This window comes from Monodon monoceros, unplaced genomic scaffold (genome assembly GCF_005190385.1).
Source record: "Monodon monoceros isolate NGI ecotype Baffin Bay Population unplaced genomic scaffold, NGI_Narwhal_1 Super_Scaffold_21, whole genome shotgun sequence".
Taxonomy (NCBI): Eukaryota; Metazoa; Chordata; class Mammalia; order Artiodactyla; family Monodontidae; genus Monodon; species Monodon monoceros.
Window position 1 is genome coordinate 37,132,535 of NW_021703778.1, and position 22,713 is coordinate 37,155,247.

Sequence of the window (22,713 nt, forward strand, 5' to 3'; positions counted from 1 at the left end):
GGAGCACACTTTGAGAAGCACCGTGTAGGTAGGTCCTTTGTAGGGCAGTGTGGACGTCATCTCACCGAACTGTAGTTTTCTCATATGCATCATGGGGATAATGAAAATAAAACCCCCAGCAGGCTCACAAGGAGTCAGTTAGACCAGGGCAAATGGCTACCACAGTCCCTCCTCATCTTTTGCAGCCCTCCAGGCTCCTGACAGCAAGGCTGGCTCACATATGCCCATGCTTATCTGCCTACAGAGGAGGGGCATTTCTACCCAGGTGGGTCCCGTAAGTCTGGGCAGGAGGCTGCTCTTGGAATCTGTCCAGATACAGAAATGCCAAAGGTCAGAGATAAGCTTCAGTCCAGGTGGCAGCTCAGACTCACTCAGGCCTGCGGGGGTGGGGAGACTTGCCAAGGGTCATGCAGGCAGAGCACAGCCAGGTTGGAGGGCCAGCCAGGGCGCCAGCTGCCCAGCCCTGGTCCAGCCCAGGCCTCCGAAGAAGCCAGCTGCTCAAGAGGCCCCCACACCTCCTCCAGTCACACTGGGAGTCCAGTCAATGAAACGGCCAAGGGACAGAAAACACCTGGGAGAAACAGGCGAGAGGCCCCTCACACCACGCACTCCCATCCTGGGGATGCTGCCTCTTCACCCCTCTGCCCTGAGTCTCTCAGACTCAAAGCCATGGTGTCCTGAAGGCCTGGCCCTCCACAATCCCTCTTGCCCTGTGGACTTCACCAGGGCTGGTCAGTGGGGCTGGCTTACCACCTGGGAGTCTCAGTGCGACACAGATTAGAAGCACAGAGACCTGGGTTCAAATCCTGCCTCTGTCACTTACTGTCCGTTTGCTACCAGGACAAGCCACTTAACATCTTGGAGCCTCAATTTCCTTACCTGTAAAATGAGAATAATACCACCTTGCCTCATAGGATTGTTACAAAAAGAAATGAGATTATATATGTAAATTATAACATACATAATAATAACCCACATTTACTGGGAGCTTTACTCAAAACAACTTCGCACACGTTATCCCAGTGTTGGCACAGTATCTGGCACACGATCAACACTTGAGTGGATCAAAAACAAAACCAAAAAGCCCTGCAGGAAAATCCAGCCCAGCGAGAGCTGCCAGAGAAACAGGGTTGCTTTGAAGAGCTGGGCCTCCCTGTTCCTCATGGCTAACAAACTCGTCCTGGGCCATTCTAACCTAGGCCTGCGTCTGGTCACATGAGGGGCTCACGGCCAAAGCAGAGAGCAACAGCTCAGACACGGGCCGGTGTCACGGGCCCATGCGGTGTGTGAGAGGTGGTCCCTGCTCGGCGGTGTTCTGAGTGGGGTTCCTGCCTCAGCTTGCCCATGTGTGTGTTTGTGTGCGTGTACACCCTACCACAGGGCTTGTCCATGCTTGTGTGTTCGCTCTGGGGTACTATCTGCAGAGGCGACTAAAAGGAGGTGTTTGTGCGCTCAGCTCTGTGAGTGCTGGCCCACCTCGGGGTCAGTCTTAGTGTCCACCCTGCTCTCTGTGTGGAAAGAGAGTGTCTTGTGCGGTCTCCTGGGCTACCTGTGCTGCTCAGACATCCTCCACACCCTCTACCCAGCGGGCTAGTCCAGTGCAGAGAAAGCCAGGCTGCCTGAAGCCGTGGCCAGTTCTCCCAGGTGGGATGAAGCCGTCCCATCTAGCCTGGGCAGGCCTGAGCCAGTGGCTTCTCCAGGGCTCCAAGAAGGCAGGATGGCGGTAGGCCTGGGGCTGTCCCACCTCAAGGCCTTGAGCCCTCTCCACCCTGGGCCTCGCCCGCCCTCGCCCTCTGAGAGGGTCAGAGCTACCTGCAGAGCCCCACTCCCACACCCTCAGGGCCTGGGCTCTCAGCAGGAAGTGATGCGGGAACAACTCAGCCCCCAGCCTCATCTAGAGATTCTCCCCTGGCCTGTGACTCAGCCGGAAGCTTGGAGCTCTCTGGGGTGAGATGGGAACAGGGCTCAGCACCATCCCCACCCCGGGCAGTCCCCACCCTGCCAACCAGGCGCTGCAGCAGGGCCGTGACTCAGAGCCCCGCCCCACCTTTCCCTCCACTGTGGCTCCGGGGGCACCACAGCTGACGCTGACCTGGCCTTAACAGCCCGCCGCCCACAGGCCCCAGCAGGACTAGGCCAGAAGACACCAGCTTCCCTGCGGAGTCAGGGCCTGGAAGGTGCCCCCAGCGGGAACGGGGGTGGGGCATGGTGGGCAGCTAGCTGCCCCTCGGCTTGAATCACAAGGTCCCCAGAGAGGGGTCTGGGCCCCGGACAAATCCCTGAGAGCCTCCCAAGGCTCTGTTGGAGCACCTCTTCCCCAGGGAGTCACACAGGACCCTTGGACCCACTTGCGCCAGCAGAAGCACCACCTCCAGGACAGAAGCGCTGACTCAGCAGTGAACTAGGGCAAGGCAGCCATCCACCTGGATGCCGCCGACCTGTTTGCGGGTCCTCCTTCCCCACCGCCCAGTGTCAGGGCAGGGCGGCCAGACGGGCTAGAAGCGGCACGCCAAACTGCTGTCAACAGGCCAATGCCAGGGTAGAGACCCCAGCCAGGCAAGGGTCACTCTTGATAGGGTAAGGGGACTGTGTGCCACAAGTGCTCCCCATGGACTGAGGTAACCAAGAAAGGCAAGAAATCAAGGGAACCCAGCCTAGAAACGTCCTGTGTTCCTGGGGCACGCACGCTCGGGAAAGCCCGCTTCCCAGCTGGCTGCTGCTACCACCCCAGGTGAGCTGGCCAAGTGCTCCTGCCAGAATCACCCGGTGGCCCCCACCCCTCACAGACACTCCCCTTGTGTCCATCTGGACAACAGAGTCTTAACCCAGGACCTGTCATGAGCCGCCATCACCTTGGAAGCCTGACCCCCACCCGCCCACCAAGGACTAAGGTCAGCTCCTCCGGCCCTCTGCCCCGGGGCTGGCCATCCCCTCTCTCCTGAAGCCTCTACCCCCATCCTCCTCCTCTCAGAGGCCCCCCTTTTCTAAGGAAACTGGGGCCATCAGGCATAAGCAACCCCAACTTCCCATCCTCCATCTCCTCAGAGAGTGAATCCTGTGTCATCAGCCCCTGCCTCTCAAAGAATTTTATTTTCCCTCGACATCTATCCTAGAAATGTGTGTGCCTCCCTCCTCCCTCCTCAGCCAAACTCCTGAGAGGAGCCACCCAGCGCCATCTCCGTCCCTTACCTCCCACGCACTCCCTGCCTGGGGATCAGGCCTGAACCAGGCCCATACTCGCCAGGGCCCAGGCATCGCCTCGCTGCCAAACCCCAGGCGCCGAGGGGCACGGCCTGGCGGGGGTCCCCTCTCCTCTGGGGGTCTGCCACACTGGTCTCAAGGGTCGCCTGACGTCTCCTTCACACTCCCCCCAGGCCTCCATCCCTCCAGGAGCTGATGCGCTGTAGCACTTACTCAGCACTTTAACTGGGCTGGTGGTGCACGTACTTCTGGCCAGGTTGTCAGGTAGGAATTACCATCTGCTTTTTTCGGGCAAGAGAACCGAGGCACACGTGAAATGACTTGCCCTCAGTTACCCAGTTAGGAAGAGCGGTGGAGCTGGGATTTGAACCTGGGTCACCAGCTCCAGAGTCTGTATTATTAATCACCTTCAGCCTCTCCAGGCCTCCCTCTTGAATGTTCTTGTTCACTGGGGTTGGCCCTTGGCCCTCGGGCCACACATCCATGCCCATCGCTTCAATGTCCTGGATGCTGGCAACTCCCAAATCTCTTCATCCTCCAGTATGCCAGACCCCACTATGCAGGAGACCCTCCACGGGCACCTCCTCCACTGCCCCCTTCCAGACCACTCCCCGGCTTGGGATCTTGCATCTTTGGGTGGCACAGCTCAGCGGGCCGGAAACCTGTGAGTCACACTTTCTATCTCCCTCTCCCTCACCATGGACATCTAATCCATGCTCAAAACCTGCCAAGACTCCCTCCTCAATATTGTCCAAATCTATTCCCCTCACCATCCCCACTACCTCGGGCCTGAACCGGGCCACTGCCCTCTCTCACCCGAGCCACTGCAGCAGCCTCCCATCTGGCCTCTGCCCCCAGCCCAGGTGCTACACTGAGGTCAGAGGGCTCTCTGGGGACTGTCACGGTCCCGTGTCCCTATGTCCCAGCCCCTAACTCGCCAGCCCTTGCCACATCCCCCTCCCACTTCAAAGGAGTGAACTTTGACTCAAGGTCCTAGTTCTCCTCGCCAGTCTTTGCCCAGGCAGTCTCCCTGCCCAGAATGCTCTTCCTTTTGACTAACTCCTACTCATCCTTTGAGACTCAGCTCGGTATCACCTCCTCCAGGAGGCCTTCCTGAATCCCCAGCTGGGCGAGAGCCCCTTCCCTGTGCACCCATCATTTCCTGCTCACACCTCTCGCAGTGCACTGGCCACATTATTTGACAATGATGGGCCTCAGATGCCTGTCTCCCTCACCAAGCTTTGATCCTTGAGGATCAAAACTGTCTTATTATTTGCAGCCCATATTTGTATCATCTGGCCAGGGGAGTTCCAAGGAGTTGTTCAATAAACATTTGTTGATTGAATGAATGACTAAGAGTGTCCCAAGTCCCAACTCAGGGTGCTCTGGTCCAGGGACTGACACCAGATTCAAAGGGGGCAGTCCAGAGGTCCTGAAGCCTCACGATCGCAAGAGTGTGTCTGAGAAGCATGGCCCCTGCCCTGTCCCCTCCCCAGAGCTCACTCCCGGAATCCCAGGGTCTAGATGGAAGTGTGACAGCTGAAAGTGCTGCAGGGAGACGGGAGAGGCCACAGGGACCGGAAAGGAGAGTCACAAGGTCTGTGTGTGAGTCCTCAGTATTATCACTGACCAGTTAGACAAGATACCTGCCATTTCTGGGAGGGAGCCCTCGCAGGGTTGCTGGGAAGACCAAATAAACACAGCATGTGGAAATGTCAAGCTTCCAGGGTTAGGGGGCCACCAACAATTAGGATTGGTCCTACCCATGCCGCCCACCCCACCCCCACTCCTCATCCTTGCTCTGAGTAAACCCCCAGCCCCTGGCCACCTCAGAAGCCCACTTGTACAGGGAAAGGGACAAGGGCAGGTGGGGGTGGAGCCTCCTACAGGCAGGAGCCCCTCTGAAGGGGTAGCTGCTGCTTCCTCGCAGACCATTGCTACTCAATGCAATGAGGGCTCAGCCTCATCAGGTCTTCAGAAGAACTGGAAACCTGGATTTTTATAGAAAATTTCCTGAGTTTTAAATATTGGTGACTAATTAAAATGTTTCTAAAACACTTGGATGCCAAACAAAATATATCTCCATGCTGGCTCTGGCCTGTTGCTCCCCCGTTTGCAAACGTCTGTCTGCCCCAGTCTTTGGTGCACTGCGCTCCTGGCCAAGTCTGCCAGGTCTGCCCTATTTCCGACCATGGCTGTGCCATCAGGGCCTTAGCTGGATCCCTTGTCCCATCCAAGGAGTGACCTCAATAGATTTCTTTACCAGATGGAAATACATAACCTATCAATTATTCAAAGGCTGAGCTGGGTCATTTCACTGCTTTTGTACATTTCACAGGTGAAGCAGGAGCCAGATGTTCTCATGGAAAGAATGTGATTCTTGAGGCAGAGAGCTTGTGGTCTAAGGCTTTGCCCCGAAACTTCTAGCTGCACGGCCCTGACAATATGAGTTCTCTTCTCAGAGCCTCGGGTCTCTCATTTGTACGAGATGAAACAATAGCACCTCCATACCCCAGGCCAGCACCCAGCACACATTGGGTGCTCCTTCCCAGGTGGTTTTCTTCCCTCTTCCAGTTAACACCTCTCTCAGAGGATGGGCAAGGGGAGGCTAAGAGGGAAGCAGCAAGTCAGTTCACTTGGCCCCTCTTTAGAATTAAAGATACGGGGCTTCCCTGGTGGCGCAGTGGTTGGGAATCCACCTGCCAATGCAGGGGACACGGGTTCGAGCCCTGGTCCGGGAAGATCCCACATGCCGCAGAGCAACTAAGCCCATGAGCCACAACTGCTAAGCCCACGTGCCACAACTACTGAAGCCCGCACCCCTAGAGCCCATGCTCTGCAACGAGAAGCCACCGCAATGAGAAACCCGCGCACCACAACGAAAGAGTATTGCCCGCTCACTACAACTAGAGAAAGCCTGCGCACAGCAATGAAGACCCGACACAGCCAAAAATAAATAAATAAAATTTAAAAAAGAATTGAAGATAAAATGAGAGGTTTCTGTCTACTGTCTATTATCCCCACTGAAACCCCCTCACCACAGGCCCCCCACCTCTCTGAACTCCACTAAGCTGTCAGGATGGGCTTCTCAGATGGACCCATGAGTGCAGACCAAACAAGTCCCATGGAGAACAGGTCAGGTCGCAGGCTTGCAAGGCAGAACTGTGTGACGTGGACAAGATACTTCTCTTCTCTGAACCTCAGCTACCTTAACTGTAAAATGGGGATAATTCCATCTACCATGTAAGTGGAAATAATATACTAAAAGCCTGGTGCCCACAGTAGCCCTATACCTGCTACCTTACCTTCTACCTTCTTCTAGGTGCTGGATGGTGGAACACAAACATAAGGACGCCAGCTGTGCCACCTAAGGGCTGGTTCCTGCCCCATAGTGGAGACGGTCACACAGGAGTGGTGGGTGGCTGAAGAGTGACCAGGGCGACCGCACAGGGCTCTACTTTCCATCCTGGACTCGGGGGAGCACTGCCAGAACAGGGAGGTCAGAATGCGAGGAAGAGGAGAGGCAGGGGTAGGGGTGGGGGTGCTGGCTAGGAAAAAGCAGCAGCAGGAGCTCCTGAGGTCAGGCCAGCCCAGATCATGAGAGTCTCACATACTCTCACTCCTCTTCCCCCTCGACCCACACGGAGGACCACATCAGAGGCCTCCGGTCCTGAGCACCCAGGGATGGGGGAGTGGGGCCACAGGCCCTAAGAAAGGGGACAAAGGAAGGCGTGACGTACATGACCTGAGTCCAGCTTTTTCTCCAGGCCCCGTGCCATCCTCTCTGTCTCCCCTGTCTAGGAGAGGAACGTGCAGGTGTATCCAGCTGTGCCCCAAAAGTTGTGCAAGCTCAGAGCTTTGCTGGGCTGGCACACAGGCATTTCAACACCCAGCTACATGTGGGTTATGAAGAGGGCAGAGTGGAGGCAACCAGGGACACGGAGGAGGCAGAGGTGCGGTCCAGCCCCAGGCAGAGGAGGTTCTCGGGGCAGAGGAGGACTTTGAAAGAGCTGGACCAGGAGCACCTGAAAAGTGGACTAAATTAAGCAGGACCCCTGACGATGGCCTCCAGTCAGCCCTCGGGCGACTTGCTTGGTCTCCTACCCCAGGTTAGGGGGTGGGGTCTGCACCACTTCATTCCCTGGCCAGAAGGTCTTAGCACCTAGCAGAGGGCCTGTATACAGCCAGCACTCACCAGTATCTACCCAACTGATGCAAATAACCTCACCCAGCAAGGCGGGCAGGGAATTTCCACCACAAAGAGGAGTGGCCACTACCTTTTACTGGGGACGTAGCACCCGGGCCAAACACTTTACACACATTATTTCACGTAATCCTCTCAGGACCCTGAGAGATGGATCCTGCTATTACTCCCAATGTGAAAATGGGCTTGGAGGAGGTGGGCACTTGCCCCAGGTTGTGCGGTGAGCCGTCTGTTAGCACCACAGTTACAGCTCTGCGCTGAAGGGCCATGAAGATGCCAGCCCACGGGACAGAGCTGAAGACAAATGCTCATGTCAAGCTGAGGCCACATCAAGGAGGGAGGCCAGTAACCAGCCAGGAAAAGACTTCTAAAGTGGCTTGCATGGGGCTGCTCAGGGCAGCCATGACCCTGGGCACCCGCTCCAGGTCAGAGGACAAGCACCTGATTCAGGCCAATGCGCTGTTCTCTCTGCTCAATGGGGTTTTGTTGACTGCGGTTTGCAGGCCCAGGGATTTATATCCAGTCTAGTTTGGAAACACTGTGTACAGAGTCTTCCAGCCAGGCACTTCTGGGGCAGGGGGTAATTAGTAACTCCTTTTAATTGCCCAAATAAGGGGACCCGACATGACTATCATGAGCACAGCAGCAGGCTGTCTGGTTTCCGCCCGCACGGCCAGGCTGGAAGGCACGGCACGCCCAGGCCCACTGCTTCCACTCCGCGTCTCTCCTGCTCCTGACCACTGCAAGGCCTCTGTCCTGACTGCACAGTCTCCGATGCAACAGAACCAAAATTCCACACGCTTCTTTGAAGCGTCCCTTTTACAGAGATAAGAAACCTCCTCTTAAGGCCACTGCTTGCCTAGCTGACCCTGGAGCCCCCAGTCCTCCTCCCACTCCTGTCCACTGGGTGAGACCACAAGTGGGGGACCCCCTCCTCATGGCCCCAGGAATCTGCTGCTGATCAACGGTAATGAGGGTTCCATACGAAGGACCTCAGATGCAAACTGGATGCTCTACTTCCAAGGATTTTGTTTTAAACCACAGACACAGGCCATTCTCCCTAGGCATCTGGGCCCCTGGAGAGCCTGGGTGGGAATTCAGTACAGGAGGGCAGGTGGCAGGAAGCGGGGTGTGTTCTCCATTCCATGCCTCTCTCCCTGTTCTGTGAGGGAGAGGCCTGGGGCTTCAAGCCCAGCATCCCCTGGTCACCATGGGCTTGCCCAGTATGGGCACACTGCCAGGAACATCTGATGAGCCCCCAGGGATGAGGCAGGAAGCCGCCTCGGCCATGCTCAGAGGGTGTGCCTGCTCAGTCACCGGGGATCCCCCTCTGGGGCTCCCAGCCGGCTGGGAGGCCCTGCATGTAGACGGGAGGGGGGCAGCGGGGATCAAGGTCCTGGAGGGAGGCCAGGGAGGCGAGCACTCTGGGTGCTGCGCAGTGCAGCTCCGCAAAGTGTGGATACATGCTCACGAGTTCAGGGGCGGGGGTGCTGCTAAACGATGCCAGGGCTTTGGTGGAACTAGAAAAAGAAGTCCCCTCTGGGTAGTCCCAGCCTCAAGAAGAGAGCGGAAGGCCTTTTTCTCTAGGCTCCACAGCTTGGAAAGCAGAGTATAAACTGCATTTCAGGCCCTCCACCCCTCAACTGGGCACCTCTGTGCCATAAACAAAATGTGTGCATCTGTGGGTTCTCACAGGTGAGCCTGAGTGTCTTAGTCTTTTGGGGGGCTAGGATTTTAACATATGAATTTTGGGGGTACACAGACATCCAGACCATAGCACCACCTGACCTGTGCAAGGGGTGCTAGTGTGTGACAGTAGCCTGTACTACGGCCAGGCCATGGTGCTGAATACGTGGAAGTGGGCCAGGTTTCAGGGCAGTGGGTAGTAATGACCAAGTGTTCTAGCTGCTCTCAGGAAGCAGGTCCTCTCAGTTCCTCCGCACAGCTCCCCCTTCTGTCTTTCATTCACACTATGAGTGGTCCCCAGCCAGCTTCAGAGTTGGACACAATACCTGCTACAGTTGACATGGCCCCGTGAACCAGTCCAGCTTTCCCAGGGCCAGAAGTAGAGTCCATCAGAGCCTTTGTTCCCCCCTTACCTCGCCTTCTTGCAGAGCTGAGAGGGTCTAAGGGCAAAGGGAGTGGTGGCCACAACAGAAAGAGTAGCGAGGCAGCAGGCCTGGGTCCGGATATACCTGTTATCTTCACTTACCCAGCTGGAGCACCCAAGGGGCTGTGGTCAAACTAACAAACCCCAGCTCTGGGCAGGATATGCCAGAATGAAGCCTGTGCTTAACACATAGCAATGATGATAGTTAACACTTATTAAGCGGGTTCTACGTATCAAGCCCAGCCCTAAGCACTTTTCAAACAGAAAATGATTTAACCTTCACAACTTTGAGGTGGGTGCCATCATTATCCCTATTTTACAGATGAGGAAATCAAGGCCCAGAGAGGTTAAGTAGCTTGCTCAAGGTCACAGGGTTACCTAGTGGCTGAGGCAGGATTTGAACCCAGGCCATCTTCTCAGTATTATCCTGCAATATTTCAGGTAGGGTTTTCCCTAGTGGCCCTGACTTAATTTAAGTACTGATTCTGCTACTCCTTCCTTTTGTAAATGAAATGGTTTTAGAAGTGGGATGCTGTAAAGAGAAGGAAGGCTGGTACAATTTTAGTCTGTAAACACTAATTTATACATCCTTTATTCTAATTCATTCAGTGTGACAACCAACAAGTTAAAGGGCTTGGAGAAACATTATTGGGCATCTATATATGTTGCCTAGTAATACACCCGGTTTCATGAAATCTCTAAGATAGCCTTGCAAAATACCTATGACAGTGCCCATTTTACAGATGAGGAAACTGGGGCACAGGGAAAAGGGGCTCACTTGCCCAGTAGCAGAAATGGGACTGGAATCCAGGTCCCTCTGATTTCAAAGACTTGGAAAAGCAACGAGATGAAAGTGGCGGGGGGGGGGGTGGGGAAGGAGAGGGGAGAGTGGAGGGCTGGAAGGGAGGGGGCCAGAGAAGCAGACGTGAGCACCAGGCGAGGGACGTGGCCAATGAGGATGGTACTCCAGGGTGACTCTGAGAAGCAGTCCTTCCCAGGGCCTGGAAGTCTAGGAGCCCAGAGCTGCCCCCATCCCTAGTATGGTCGCTCCCAGGCCCTGGGGGGATCCCACCAAGCCTGCGTGGTGGGGGCGGGCTGCGCTGGCCCACCAGGATGAAGAGGCGGAGGGAGAATGGGGCACCCGCCCCGCCGCGGTTCCCGAGTCCTGCTGCGACTTGCTGTAATACCAGACCCCAGTGTTTATGGGACGGCAACCAAGGCCCCCTCCACCCCGCGCCGCCCTCGGGGGCGGGGGTGGGGGCACCGCGGCTGGCTCTGGTCAGCATCAAAGAAAAGCAGATGGGCAGGCGGACCAGCGGGCAGCCAGCACCGGGGGTGGGGAACGAGGGGGGGCGCCACCGCCGAAAGGGCGCCCTACCAAGGGGCGAGCCCGGGCGACAGAGCGGGCGAGAGATCCCCTCCCTGTCCATTAAAAAGAATGGAAGAAAGGGGCCCGCGGCCCCACAGCTCCCCTCTCCTTTCCCTCCTTCCCAGGACCGTTCAGAAAGGAGGAGGGGTCCTAATGGACCCCAAGCCTCCGACAGACCCCCCCCCCCCCTCCCTCCTTTGTCACCACAACCTCCGCGCGAGGCACCTCTCCGGCCGCCTCCCCTCCCCCCAAACCCCAGCCCGCGTCCCCCGCGGGGTCGCCCCAGCACTCACCCAGAGGCAGGCTGATCCGAGGGGCGAGCGCCCGAATCGGAGACGGCGGTAGCAGTAGCAGTAGCATCAGCAGCAGCAGAGGCGGCGGCGGCCGGCTCCCCCGGCCCATCGCGGCGCGCGGGACTCGGACAGCGAGGAGCGACTGCGTCCTCCGGGCTCCGGCTCAGGTGGCTCTATAGGACTCGCGGGCGGCGGCCCCACCGCGAAGTCCGGCCCGGGAGTCGGTCGCCGGGCCCCCGCCTCCGGACCTGGGGGCTGGAACCGGGTGGGAAATGGGGTCACGTGGGCTGCTGCGAACCCTGGCCCCTCCGCCCCCAGCGGCACCGCGGTCTTCCACTAGCTCCGTTCTGTCGAAGCTCGCCCGCGAGTGCGGGAGGGAGGGGCTGAAGGAGGAAGTTGGGCGGTTAGTCCAGCCTCTCCCTGCTCAGCTCGTGCCCGACCCACCCCTTCCCTCTTCCTCCTTCCTGGGCGCTGGAGGCTCAAGGGGCGCCAGCTGGGTGCACCTAGCTTGGTGCGCGTCCGGAGGGGGCCAAGCCCGGGGATCAGTACCAGCCGAGTCCGCGGGAGCGCGGGGGCACGGAGGAAAGCAGACCCCTAGTTCCCCGCCCCCACCTCTCAGACCCTCCCACAGCCGCCCCGGCCCCTTCCGGCTCCTCTAGGACCCTCAGCGCGTTCGTTTGGGAAAACGTTTGGGTCTCTACACTGCGCTCCCGTGTCTTCTCCCTTTATCCCTGCCGCGCCCCCCCGTCCCCCCGCAATGCTCCTGGCACCCACTGTCCGTAACCAAGTGAACTCCGCCGAGCTGGTAGACTCCGGGGCTAGTTGCTTCTGCACCTAATTTCTGCACGGGTCATTCCACCTTAGGTCTTGAGTGTTCACTAGAGGCTTAACACTTAATCTAGGTACCCTGCGGGGTCATCCACGCTTGGAATTCTGTCCGCACGAAGCCAAACCTCGGATGGGGGGATCCGGGCAAGATTAGCTTAAGTGGGATAATAGGACTTAATGTACTGCCAAGGAGGTGGACCTTCTCCACAACCTGCACGTAGCCTGGCAGGGGAAAGTACTCCCTAAGGCTGGAATTCCAGAGGCACCCACCCTCAATCCTCCTGCAGTGTGAATACCCAGGGGTGGAGTTCAGTTGTGCTGAGACCAGGGGTTTCAAACTGCAGACTGGATCCCTTAGTGGATCCTGAAGTCAATTTAGTGGATCCCTATCAGCATTAAAAAAGAAATAGAATGGAAGATACCAAAGTGCAATGACCATAGAAATTATCGATAAGTAAGCTTTAGGAAACTTGTTTCAACTTTTCCTAAGTGTGCACAGGATCACAGTAAAGTGTAATTCTTCCTGTAGTTCAAGTCAAAAGGACTTTGAAAACCTCTGCCAGTCATTTCCATGGCAGTGGGGACAGTTCCTCCAGGAATTAGCCGCAATGGCTCTTCACCCCCAGCCAAAATTAGCCTTCTCAGAGCTGGCACCTTTTGCTCTCACCCTATTCCCAGGGCATCCCACAGGGTGGGTGGGCACAGTGCTCACGTGGTCCCAGGTCTCCTCATGCACAGCAAGCTTCCATGATTTCTGTACCTCCACCATCCCAATACCCTTCTATGGCTATGGTCCAGGCCAGCAGTACCCCTTTTACAGGGGCTCCCAGCCCTGGACACAGAATTCCACATGGGACGTGGGCAGAACCAGCTACTTGTAAAGTTCCAGCATCGCCCAGGCCTGGGACACTTTGCCGCTATTAATGGTGTCAATCCATCTTTAGCCAGTGATGTCCATGTTTCTGTCTGTAGCTAGGACCTCTGTCCTAAACTCCAACTGGCCTCAACATTTCTACCAGGCTCTCTTTTCTGACAGGTATCTTAAATTCAACATGGTCTCAAACCAAGCTCCTGATCTCTCCCTTCTCCCTCCCCAAAACATGCTCCATCTGTGTGAGCCTTTCCCATCTCATTTAATGGCAAGTCCATCTTTAAATTGCTCAGGTTAAAAACCTTAATTCCTTTCTTCTCACTTGCTCCTCACATCCAGTCCACTAGCAAATCTACAGTCTGATCACTTACCACCTCCTGGGGGCCCAGTTACTGCCCTCTCCTGGGTGCTGCAAGGGCAGCCTAACTGGTCTCCTTTCTTCCACCCTTGCGCCCCTTACAATCTTTTCTCAACTCTGCAGCCAGAGGGAGTTTTTCAAAACCAAAGTCAAGTCATGGCACTCCTCTGCTCAAAACCCTCCAGTGGTTCCTTACAGTGGTCTGCAAGGCCCTAGGCTACCTCACCCCTACCACCATTGCATCATCCACTGCTCTTCCCCCATTCACTCTACCCCAGGCACACTTGTGAACACTCTTGTATTAGGACCTTTGCCCTGGCTACTCTCTCTGCCTGGAGCACTCTTCCCAGAAACTGACTGATTCCCTTGTTTCTGTCAAATCTTTCCTCAAAGATAACCTTGAAGAATCAGATCTTCCCCCAATATTCCCCTTGCCCTGAGATGTTTCTTCAAAGCGCTCATCATCTAAAACACTATATGATTTATTTGTTGTGGTTTTTCTTCATTGTCTGAACTCCCTACCCACCTTCTCACCCCCAAGAATGTTGACTGAGAGGGAACTAACACATCCCTAGCCTCTAGAACAGTGCCTGGCATATGGTAGGCCCTCAGTAAGTATTGGCTGGACAAATGAATGAATGAATGCAGCCTGAGAGTCATGGAATACTGCTGGTACATGTCAACAAACAACCAGAGCTGCTACTTTTTTTTTTTTTGCGGTACGAGGGCCTCTCACTGTTGTGGCCTCTCCTGCCATGGAGCACAGGCTCCGGACGCGCAGGCCCAGCGGCCATGGCTCACAGGCCCAGCCGCTCCGCGGCATGCGGGATCTTCCCGGACTGGGGCATGAACCCGCGTCCCCTGCATCGGCAGACAGACTCCCAACCACTGTGCCACCAGGGAAGCCCCAGAGCTACTTTTTGATATCGACTTTGGTCTAGGATTCCCCCAAACCGGAAATTATGCAATTAACTTTTTCAACCTAAGCACAAGACTTTGTATTGATCTCCTTTAAATCTATTGGTTCTGGCCCAGATTTCATCCTAGTGAGGTCATTTTGAATATTGATTCTATTATACATTAGGCTTCCTCTCCCAGTTTTGAGTCATCTATAAATCTGATAAGCATCCTTGACCTTGTATTAAAATCATTGATAAAAATATTAGGTGAGCAGACCTAGCACCCACTTCTTGGTTTCTAAATATTACTCTCCAATAAAAGGTTCCAGGACTCCCTGGAGAAATGAAAGGGAAAGTACAAGGTAAGCCTGGGATGTTGTGTTGGGCCGGGAAACAAGGAAGTGACTAAAGACTAATGGGGTCATGTCAAAAGGATATAGGGCCAGCTGGATGACCAAACTTGGGACAATTTGAGCAACAGAAAGCATAAGGAAGTAATGGATTCTAATGCATCAAAATAAAACAATCCATTAGTCCACAGTAAAACTCGGCAAAGCACGGACAGAGAAAGAGAAGGGCTAGAAAGGATGCTTTTCTCTGTAGAACAGTGCTGCCGGATAAATGTAGAAGAAATGGTAGACTTAGAAAATCGAGATTCAAACAGGGATAATCAGTGGATGCTAAACATTTGGGTGGCAGATTTTTAGGAAACTATTAACAAGGTCTCAAAATCCGTCCCACAGATGACTTTTACTAATTACCAGTGGGAAAATGTTTCTCTAAGGGAGAACTCTGGTGGCCACCATCTTTTTCTTTTTTTTTTCCCCCAGTGGACACCATCTTAATCCAGTGGCCAAAAGTAATATCACTGGTAGTGGGACTACCTGGTATCATTTACCTCCTGATAGGAAGCAATAAGAAATATACAACCCATCAACCATTGTAGCAAAAGTGTCTAACCCAGATCTAATAATGAGGACACAATCAGATACATCCAGCATTCTACAAGACAAATAACCTGGACTCATCAAAAAGATCAAACTGATGAAAAGACAAAAAGGACAGGGGAACTGTTTTAGGTTAGGAAACTAAAAAGACATGTAACCAAATGCAATATGTGAACCTTGTTTGAATTCTGAAGAAAAAAAAAAAGCCATAGAGCAATTGGGAAAATTTTAACACACACTGTGTATTTGATGATATTATGGCATTATTGTTCATTTTCTTAGGTTATAATAATGGTATTTTGTTCTTAGGAGAATGTCATTGTTCTTTGGAGATGCCTGCTGAGGTTTGTAGACGTGAAGTATCACGATGTCTACAAGTTACTTTCAAATGATTCAGCCAAAACAAGCATGTTCTTTGTGTGTATTAGAAAGAAAGAGTGTGGGGACTTCCCTGGTGGTGCAGTGGTTAAGAATCCACCTGCCAATGCAGGGGACACGGGTTCAAGCCCTGGTCCGGGAAGATCCCACATGCCACGGAGCAACTAAGCCCGTGTGCCACAACTACTGAGCCTGCACTCTAGAGCCCACAAGCCACAACTACTGAGCCCGCGTGCTGCAACTACTGAAGCCCGCCTGCCTAGAGCCCGTGCTCCATAACAAGAGAAGCCACTGCAATGAGAAGCCCGCGCACCACAACGAAGAGTAGACCCCGCTCGCTGCAACTAGAGAAAGCCCGCGCACAGCAACGAAGGTCCAATGCAGCCAAAATAAATAAATAAAAATTAAAAAAAGAAAAAAGAAAGAGTGTGAGTGCTACTATGGCAAAGTTTTAACAGTTGGTTAATATAGAAAGTTATGGGTGTTTTTATATCAGTGTTTTGTAAATTTGCGGGGTGGGGGGGAACTGAGTGAGACAGGGCCAAAAACAGAGCACACTGGAAACCTCCATCCGGACTGAAACTGATCAATACCCTTTGTAGGTTGAACAATTAGCTATGTATCCTCCTTACTGTACCATTCGGCCCACATTTCTTCATGTTATCCATAATAATAATACGAGGGAATCCCCTGGTGGTCCAGTGGTTAGGACTCCATGCTCTCACTGCTGAGGGCCCGGGTTCAATCCCTGGTTGGGGAACTAAAATCCCACAAGCCGCATAGCACGGCCAAAAAAAAAAAATAACAATAATATGAAAAAAATTGCAAGAAATCTTATTGAAATCAGGGTACTACCCATAGCATTTCCTTCTATCTTCTGCTTACAGCTCTTACCTAGAACAGTGTCTGATAATGGCATGTGGTCAATTAGAATTTGTTGAGTGCCTGAATCTCCATGTCAGGTAGCTTCTCAAGCCACAGCAAGCCTGGTTTGCCCTAGTGTCTTGGCAACACATGGGTTGTCTGACTGCTATGCTCCTCTCTGAAGAGATGAGGCAGGGGCTGATGTAGACTCACCTGGTGGTTAATTATATCCTGCTCATGGCTGCTCAGATGCTTCAAGTGTGTCTTATGCCAACTCAGTGGCAGGCCCCTTGAGGACAGTAATGGGTCTTGTCTTTGGAAACCCCACTGCCTAGCATGGCACTCAAGCAGGATCTCCACAGGGCAGACAAAATGAGGGACCCAACTGTTGGCCTGGAGATGAGCCCTCTATCCCATGCCCCCAGCATGGTGGCCTCAGGCCTTGTGGGCTCCACTGTCTTCCGTCAGTGTGCTAATTTGTTCTCCCCAGAGAGGAAAAAACAGGAGGACAACAGAGAAAAACCTCATTTGAGCTGACTTCCCGTGGGCTAAAGAGTGGTTCCCAAGCCAACACTGTGTCTCCTGCTCCCCTGTGCCACTCTGGGTTGTAGACAAGTCTTCCTCAGCCAGAACGCCGGTGTTTATAAAGAGCTCAGGGGGTGGCTTGGAAAGAGTATAAAAAGATGCAGAAAAAGCTTTTGACAAAATTCAACACCCATTTATGATAAAAACTCTCCAGAAATTAGGAATAGAGGGAACCTACCTCAACATAATAAAGGCCATATATGACAAACCTACAGCCAACATCATTCTCAATGGTGAAAAACTGAAACCTCTAAGATCAGGAAAAAGACAAGGATGTCCATTCTCACCACTATTATTCAACATAGTTTTGGAAGTCCTAGCCATGGCAATCAGAGAAGAAAAAGAAATAAAAGGAATACAAATTGGAAAAGAAGAAGTAAAACTGTCACTGTTTGCAGATGACATGATACTATACATAGAGAATCCTAAAGATGCCACCAGAAAACTACTAGAGCTAATGAATGAATTTGGTAAAGTTGCAGGATACAAAATTAATGCACAGAAATCTCTTGCATTCCTATACACTAACAATGAAAGATCAGAAAGGGAAATTAAGGAAACAATCCCATTCACCATTGCAGCAAAAAGAATAAAATACCTAGGAATAAACCTACCTAAGGAGGTAAAAGACTTGTACTCAGAAAACTATAAGACACTGATGAAAGAAATCAAAGATAACACAAACAGATGGAGAGATATATCATGTTCTTGGATTGGAAGAATCAATATTGTGAAAATGACTATACTACCCAAAGCAATCTACAGATTCAATGCAATCCACATCAAATTACCAGTGGCATTTTTTATGGAGCTAGAACAAAAAAATCTTAAAATTTGTATGGAGACACAAAAGACCCCAAATAGCGAAAGCAGTTTTGAGGGAAAAAAATGGAGCTGGAGGAATCAGATTCTCTGACTTCAGACTATACTACAAAGCTACAGTAATTAAGACAATATGGTACTGGCACAAAAACAGAAATATAGATCAATGGAACAGGATAGAAAGCCCAGAGATAAACCCACGCACCTATGGTCAACTAATCTATGACAAAGGAGGCAAGGATATACAATGGAGAAAAGACAGTCTCTTCAGTAAGTGGTGCTGGGAAAACTGACAGCTACATGTAAAAGAATGAAATTAGAACACTCCCTAACACGATACACAAAAATAAACTCAAAATGGACTAGAGACCTAAATCTAAGACCAGACACTATAAAACTCTTAGAGGAAAACATAGGAAGAGCACTCTTTGACATAAATCACAGCAAGATCTTTTTTTGATTCACCTCCTAGAGTAATGGAAATAAAAACAAAAATAAACAAATGGGACCTAATGAAACTTAAAATCTTTTGCAAAGCAAAGGAAACTACAAATAAGATGAAAAGACAACCCTCAGAATGGGAGAAAATATTTGCAAACAAATCAACGGACAAAGGATTAATTTCCAAAATATATAAATAGCTCATGCAGCTCAATATCAAAAAAAACAAACAACCCAATCAAAAAATAGGCAGAAGACCTAAATAGACATTTCTCCAAAGAAGACATACAGATGGCCAAGAAGCACATGAAAAGCTGCTCAACATTGCTAATTATTAGAGAAATGCAAATCAAAACTACAATGAGGTATCACCTCACACCGGTTAGAATAAGCATCATCAGAAAATCTACAAACAACAAATGCTGGAGAGGGTGTGGAGGGAAGGGAACCCTCTTGCACTGTTGGTGGGAATGTAAATTGATGCAGCCACTATGGAGAACAGTATGGAGGTTCCTTAAAAAACTAAAAATAGAATTACCATATGACCCAGCAATCCCACTACTGGGCATATACCCAGAGAAAACCATAATTCAAAAAGACACATGCATCCCAATGTTCATTGTAGTGCTATTTAAAATAGCCAGGTCATGGAAGCAACCTAAATGCCCATCGACAGACGAATGGATAAAGAAGATGTGGTACGTATATACAATGGTATATACAATGGAATATTACTCAGCCATAAGAAGGAACGAAATTGGGTCATTTGTAGAGACGTGGATGTATCTAAAGACTGTCATACAGAGTGAAGTAAGTCAGAAAGAGAAAAACAAATATCATATATTAATGCACATATATGGAACCTAGAAAAATGGTACAGATGAACCAGTTTGCAGGGCAGAAACAGAGACACAGATGTAGAGAACAAACGTATGGACACCAAGGGGGGAAAGTGCCTGGGGTGGTGGTGGTGGGATGAATTGGGAGATTGGGATTGACATATATACACTAATATGTATAAAACAGATAACTAATAAGAACCTGCTGTATAAAAAATAAATAAAATAAAATTCAAAAAAAGAGACGAAGAGAAAAGCAACACTTCCTCTCTGCCCCCAGCCAGCAAGATGCAGGCATCAAGTCTGGCCTTTTCTCTGTCTACACTTACACAGCCTTTGCCCATCCATCCTCACCCTCCTTCCTTCTCTCTCTCTCTCTCTCTCTCTCTGAGGTTCTGTCTCTCATGTACACACAAACACACACATAAGAAGGACAAAAATGCAAGAATGAGAGGTAAAACGCACATAGGAGTACATGCAAAGAAGCCAAACAAAACAGGGCCACATGCCTCACAGGCAGACAAGGAAACTTTAGGGATGACAAGAATATTCCATATGTTTTTTTTTTTTTTTTTTTAGCGGTACGTGGGCCTCTCACTGCTGTGGCCTCTCCCGTTGCGGAGCACAGGCTCCGGACGTGTAGGCTCAGCGGCCATGGCTCACGGGCCCAGCCGCTCCGTGGCATGTGGGATGTGGGATCTTCCCGGACCGGGGCACGAACCTGTGTCCCCTGCATCGGCAGGCAGACGCTCAACCACTGCGCCACCAGGGAAGCCCCTCCATATCTTGATCTGGATGTTGGTTTCCCAAGTGTATACAAATATTAAAATTTCTCGAGCTGTACACTTAAGATCTGTCCATTTCCCTATATGTAAACGTATACCTTATACCTGTTATCATGCCGGTGGGGGAGGGGGGGACTCTAGAGACTGAAAGGTAAAAAAAAAAAAAACAACACCTCACCTGTAGAATCAGGTGAAAGAAGAAAATGAGACTAGCTATATAAGGGGGAGAAAGTGAAGAGAAATATGAAAGGCTACAAGAGAAAGAAAATAAAGGGAAGCACGGCTAAAAATATAAAGCAAATGAACACACGAGTCCACTGCCTTACTAAACTGCTCAGCGCAAAGGAAACAGGCAGCGGAGGCTCAGGGCAAGTGCTGGCAGTGGAATGGTCAGTCCAGACCACAGTCAGCCTCTCAAGCCATCAATACTCATTAATCATCTATAGGTACAGCCTCTGCCCACGTGCAGGCCAGCCCTGTCCTTGGGTATGCATGGCTCCTGCCAGGCTGCCCCCAGCCGGGCCTGCCCGCTCTCATTCCCACCCAGGGGAGCCTGGCTCTCCAGCCCCCACAATTCTACTCTGGAGGCCATGGCTTTGCTTTGTTTGCTGGCCATGGAGGAGGGGCCTCCTGCCAAGCCCAGCGGAGCTTGAACCCAAGGTCCCACCCGCCCCCTCCTGGAGTAGCACTCAAGCTCCTCCCATCCCCGGGTTCTGGCTGGCAGGCTGCCCAGTAAGGCCTTGAAGACACGCACTGGCTAAGGCCCAGCTCCCAGGGCCTTGGCCCCCTCCCACCATCCCCTCGTAGCCCGGAGCCCTCCTCTCATGCCAACCTGCAGCTGCAGCTCCCCACCTGTACTGGCTGGGCACACTGCTGCTGTCTCCTCCTCCGGGGCTTGGCAGCATCAATACATTTTGATGAGGAAGTGACACCAGCTGGCCCACCCTGTGTGTGCTTTTAAGTCAGCCAATGAGTTCCAGATCCCAGGGTGGGGGGTGCTGGGAGCTTCCCTGGGGCAGTGCCCTCTGCAGCAGAGGGCATTCACAGGGCCAGCACGAACACTGTCTTCAAATCTCACAGGTGGCTTTTAACCAGAGTCTGGCAATAAATGTAAATGGCCTCATCTCTGTTCCCCAAACTGCACGCCCCTCCACTGGTCCCTTATGTTGCTTGCTCTTCCAAGTGATTAGAATCCAGGGATGGGGACCTCTCCGGCAGTCCAGTGGTTAAGACTCTGCCTTCCAATGCAGGAGGTGCAGGTTCGATCCCTGGTCGGGGGGAACTAAGATCCCACATGCCATGGGGTGTGGCCAAAAACTAAAAAAAAAAAAAAAAATCCAGGGGAAGAACACACCAGTTCTTCCATAAGGATAATCTCAGCACCATCCATTATTCTGGGGACTGTGAGCAAGCCACACGATCTCTCCGAGCCTCAGTTTCTTCATCTGTAAGATGGGAACACTAACAGTACTGCCTGGGCTGTTAGGAGAGCTGATGAGACAGTGCACATAAGGTGACTGGCAGCACTGGCCTGTGGTGAACGCACATTATATTATCGGTTCACCTCATTACCTAAAAGTGGCCATGACCATCTTAGATGCCCAACCCAGAGGACCCCCTTCTGGGCTCTCCGCTCAGGTTCAGCCGCCTCCTACAAACCTAGAGCTGAGGCTGCAACTCTTACAGGGAGAAGGAACCGGCCTGCCCAGCCCAGGCCCCGGGTGTGCCCGCTGTGGTGAAGAGCCTGCCGCTCTCCCCAGCGCCACCCCTGCTGGGGCCTGTCGGGGCCTGAGCTGGCCACTCCCTGGGAGGGGATTCCCCCTACCCCACAGGGCTGTGGTGCAACCAGCAGGGTTCAGCCTGTCCCTGCCTCGACACAGTAGAACACAAAGTTGCCACTGTCATGTCCCTGCCCCCAAGACAAGTTCAGGAGGGCCTGTCTGCCTGTGCCCGCAGGCCTGCTCCCCAAAGGGGCCTGGAGACCCTGGGTAACTGGCCTGGCTGATGCTTGGCAACTGTCAACCCGCAGGGGCACAATTAATGCTCAGAGACTCTCTTTCCCCTGAAACCACTGCAGCCACTCACAGGTGGGAGGTAGATGTTCTAGGCCAGGTAAGGATGGGGAGCGAGAAGCATAAGGGCCTAGGACACAGTCTGGTTTCTAGTTTGGCTTATCAGACCTGAGGCCCCTCCATTCCCAACATCTCAAGAAACCAGGAATCTACCTCTCCGTTTGCCCCCAAGTTCTTCTTCCGTAAATCCTACTCTGAGCCCTAGACCCCTGGCCATTGCTACATGAAGGGAAAGAAGACCCAGCCAAGGCCCTTCCTCCACCACAGGGAACTAAGCTTCCTTTCCAGAGGACCAAGGCTCTCCCCTCCCAAAGAAGAGGGGCTCTCTGACTTCTGCAGTTTCCCAGTCACCTTAGGTTACCTGGTGGCTACAACTCTTTCTCCCAGACAGAGAGCCTTGCTCTTGGTTCCAGCACTGCCTGTGGCGAGTGGGCCTAGACAAGTGAGCCCATCAGGTGGGGGACTGAACAGGTGGGTTCCATTGATTTCCTGTGGCTCTGAAGACTGCTTTGATAGGATGGAGGGAGGAATGCATTACCTTGGTGATGTGCCCACTTGCCACCCTAAAGCAATGGCACCAGGAGACAACGCTCACAGAAAGCCAATGTGAGGGAGGCACCAAAGATCCATGCTTGGACAGGGATCTTACATACCAGCTACCTAGGCCCGAGATTCCTGGGACACCTGACAGCACTATTTATGTGCTGAGTGTCAGGCTGGAGGATGCCACGAGGCTCTGAGTGGGACCAGCTTGGCTCTAGCAAAGGAGGGGGCTCTAAGGGGCCTGGACCTGGGGCCTGACCCACCCAGTCCACAGGGACCCCACAAGCCCCCTGAAAGGGAGCAG

General features: G+C 52.5%; 1 protein-coding gene across 4 annotated transcripts in view; it reads right to left on the reverse strand.

Moving 5' to 3' along the window:
* SEMA4B (semaphorin 4B) overlaps positions 1–22,713 on the reverse strand; it is an 82,288-nt gene that overhangs the window by 12,670 nt on the left and 46,905 nt on the right. For 2 of the 4 annotated variants that reach the window (XM_029237686.1, XM_029237684.1), the window contains exon 1: positions 11,178–11,531. The exons of 1 other annotated variant lie outside the window; for it this stretch is intronic. In XM_029237686.1, coding sequence (XP_029093519.1) covers positions 11,178–11,286 — 109 coding nt within the window. In that variant the 5' untranslated portion in view covers positions 11,287–11,531. Of the gene's footprint in view, positions 1–11,177; positions 11,532–22,713 lie in introns of those variants that run through there. One more of the 4 variants, XM_029237685.1, reaches the window with a different exon arrangement.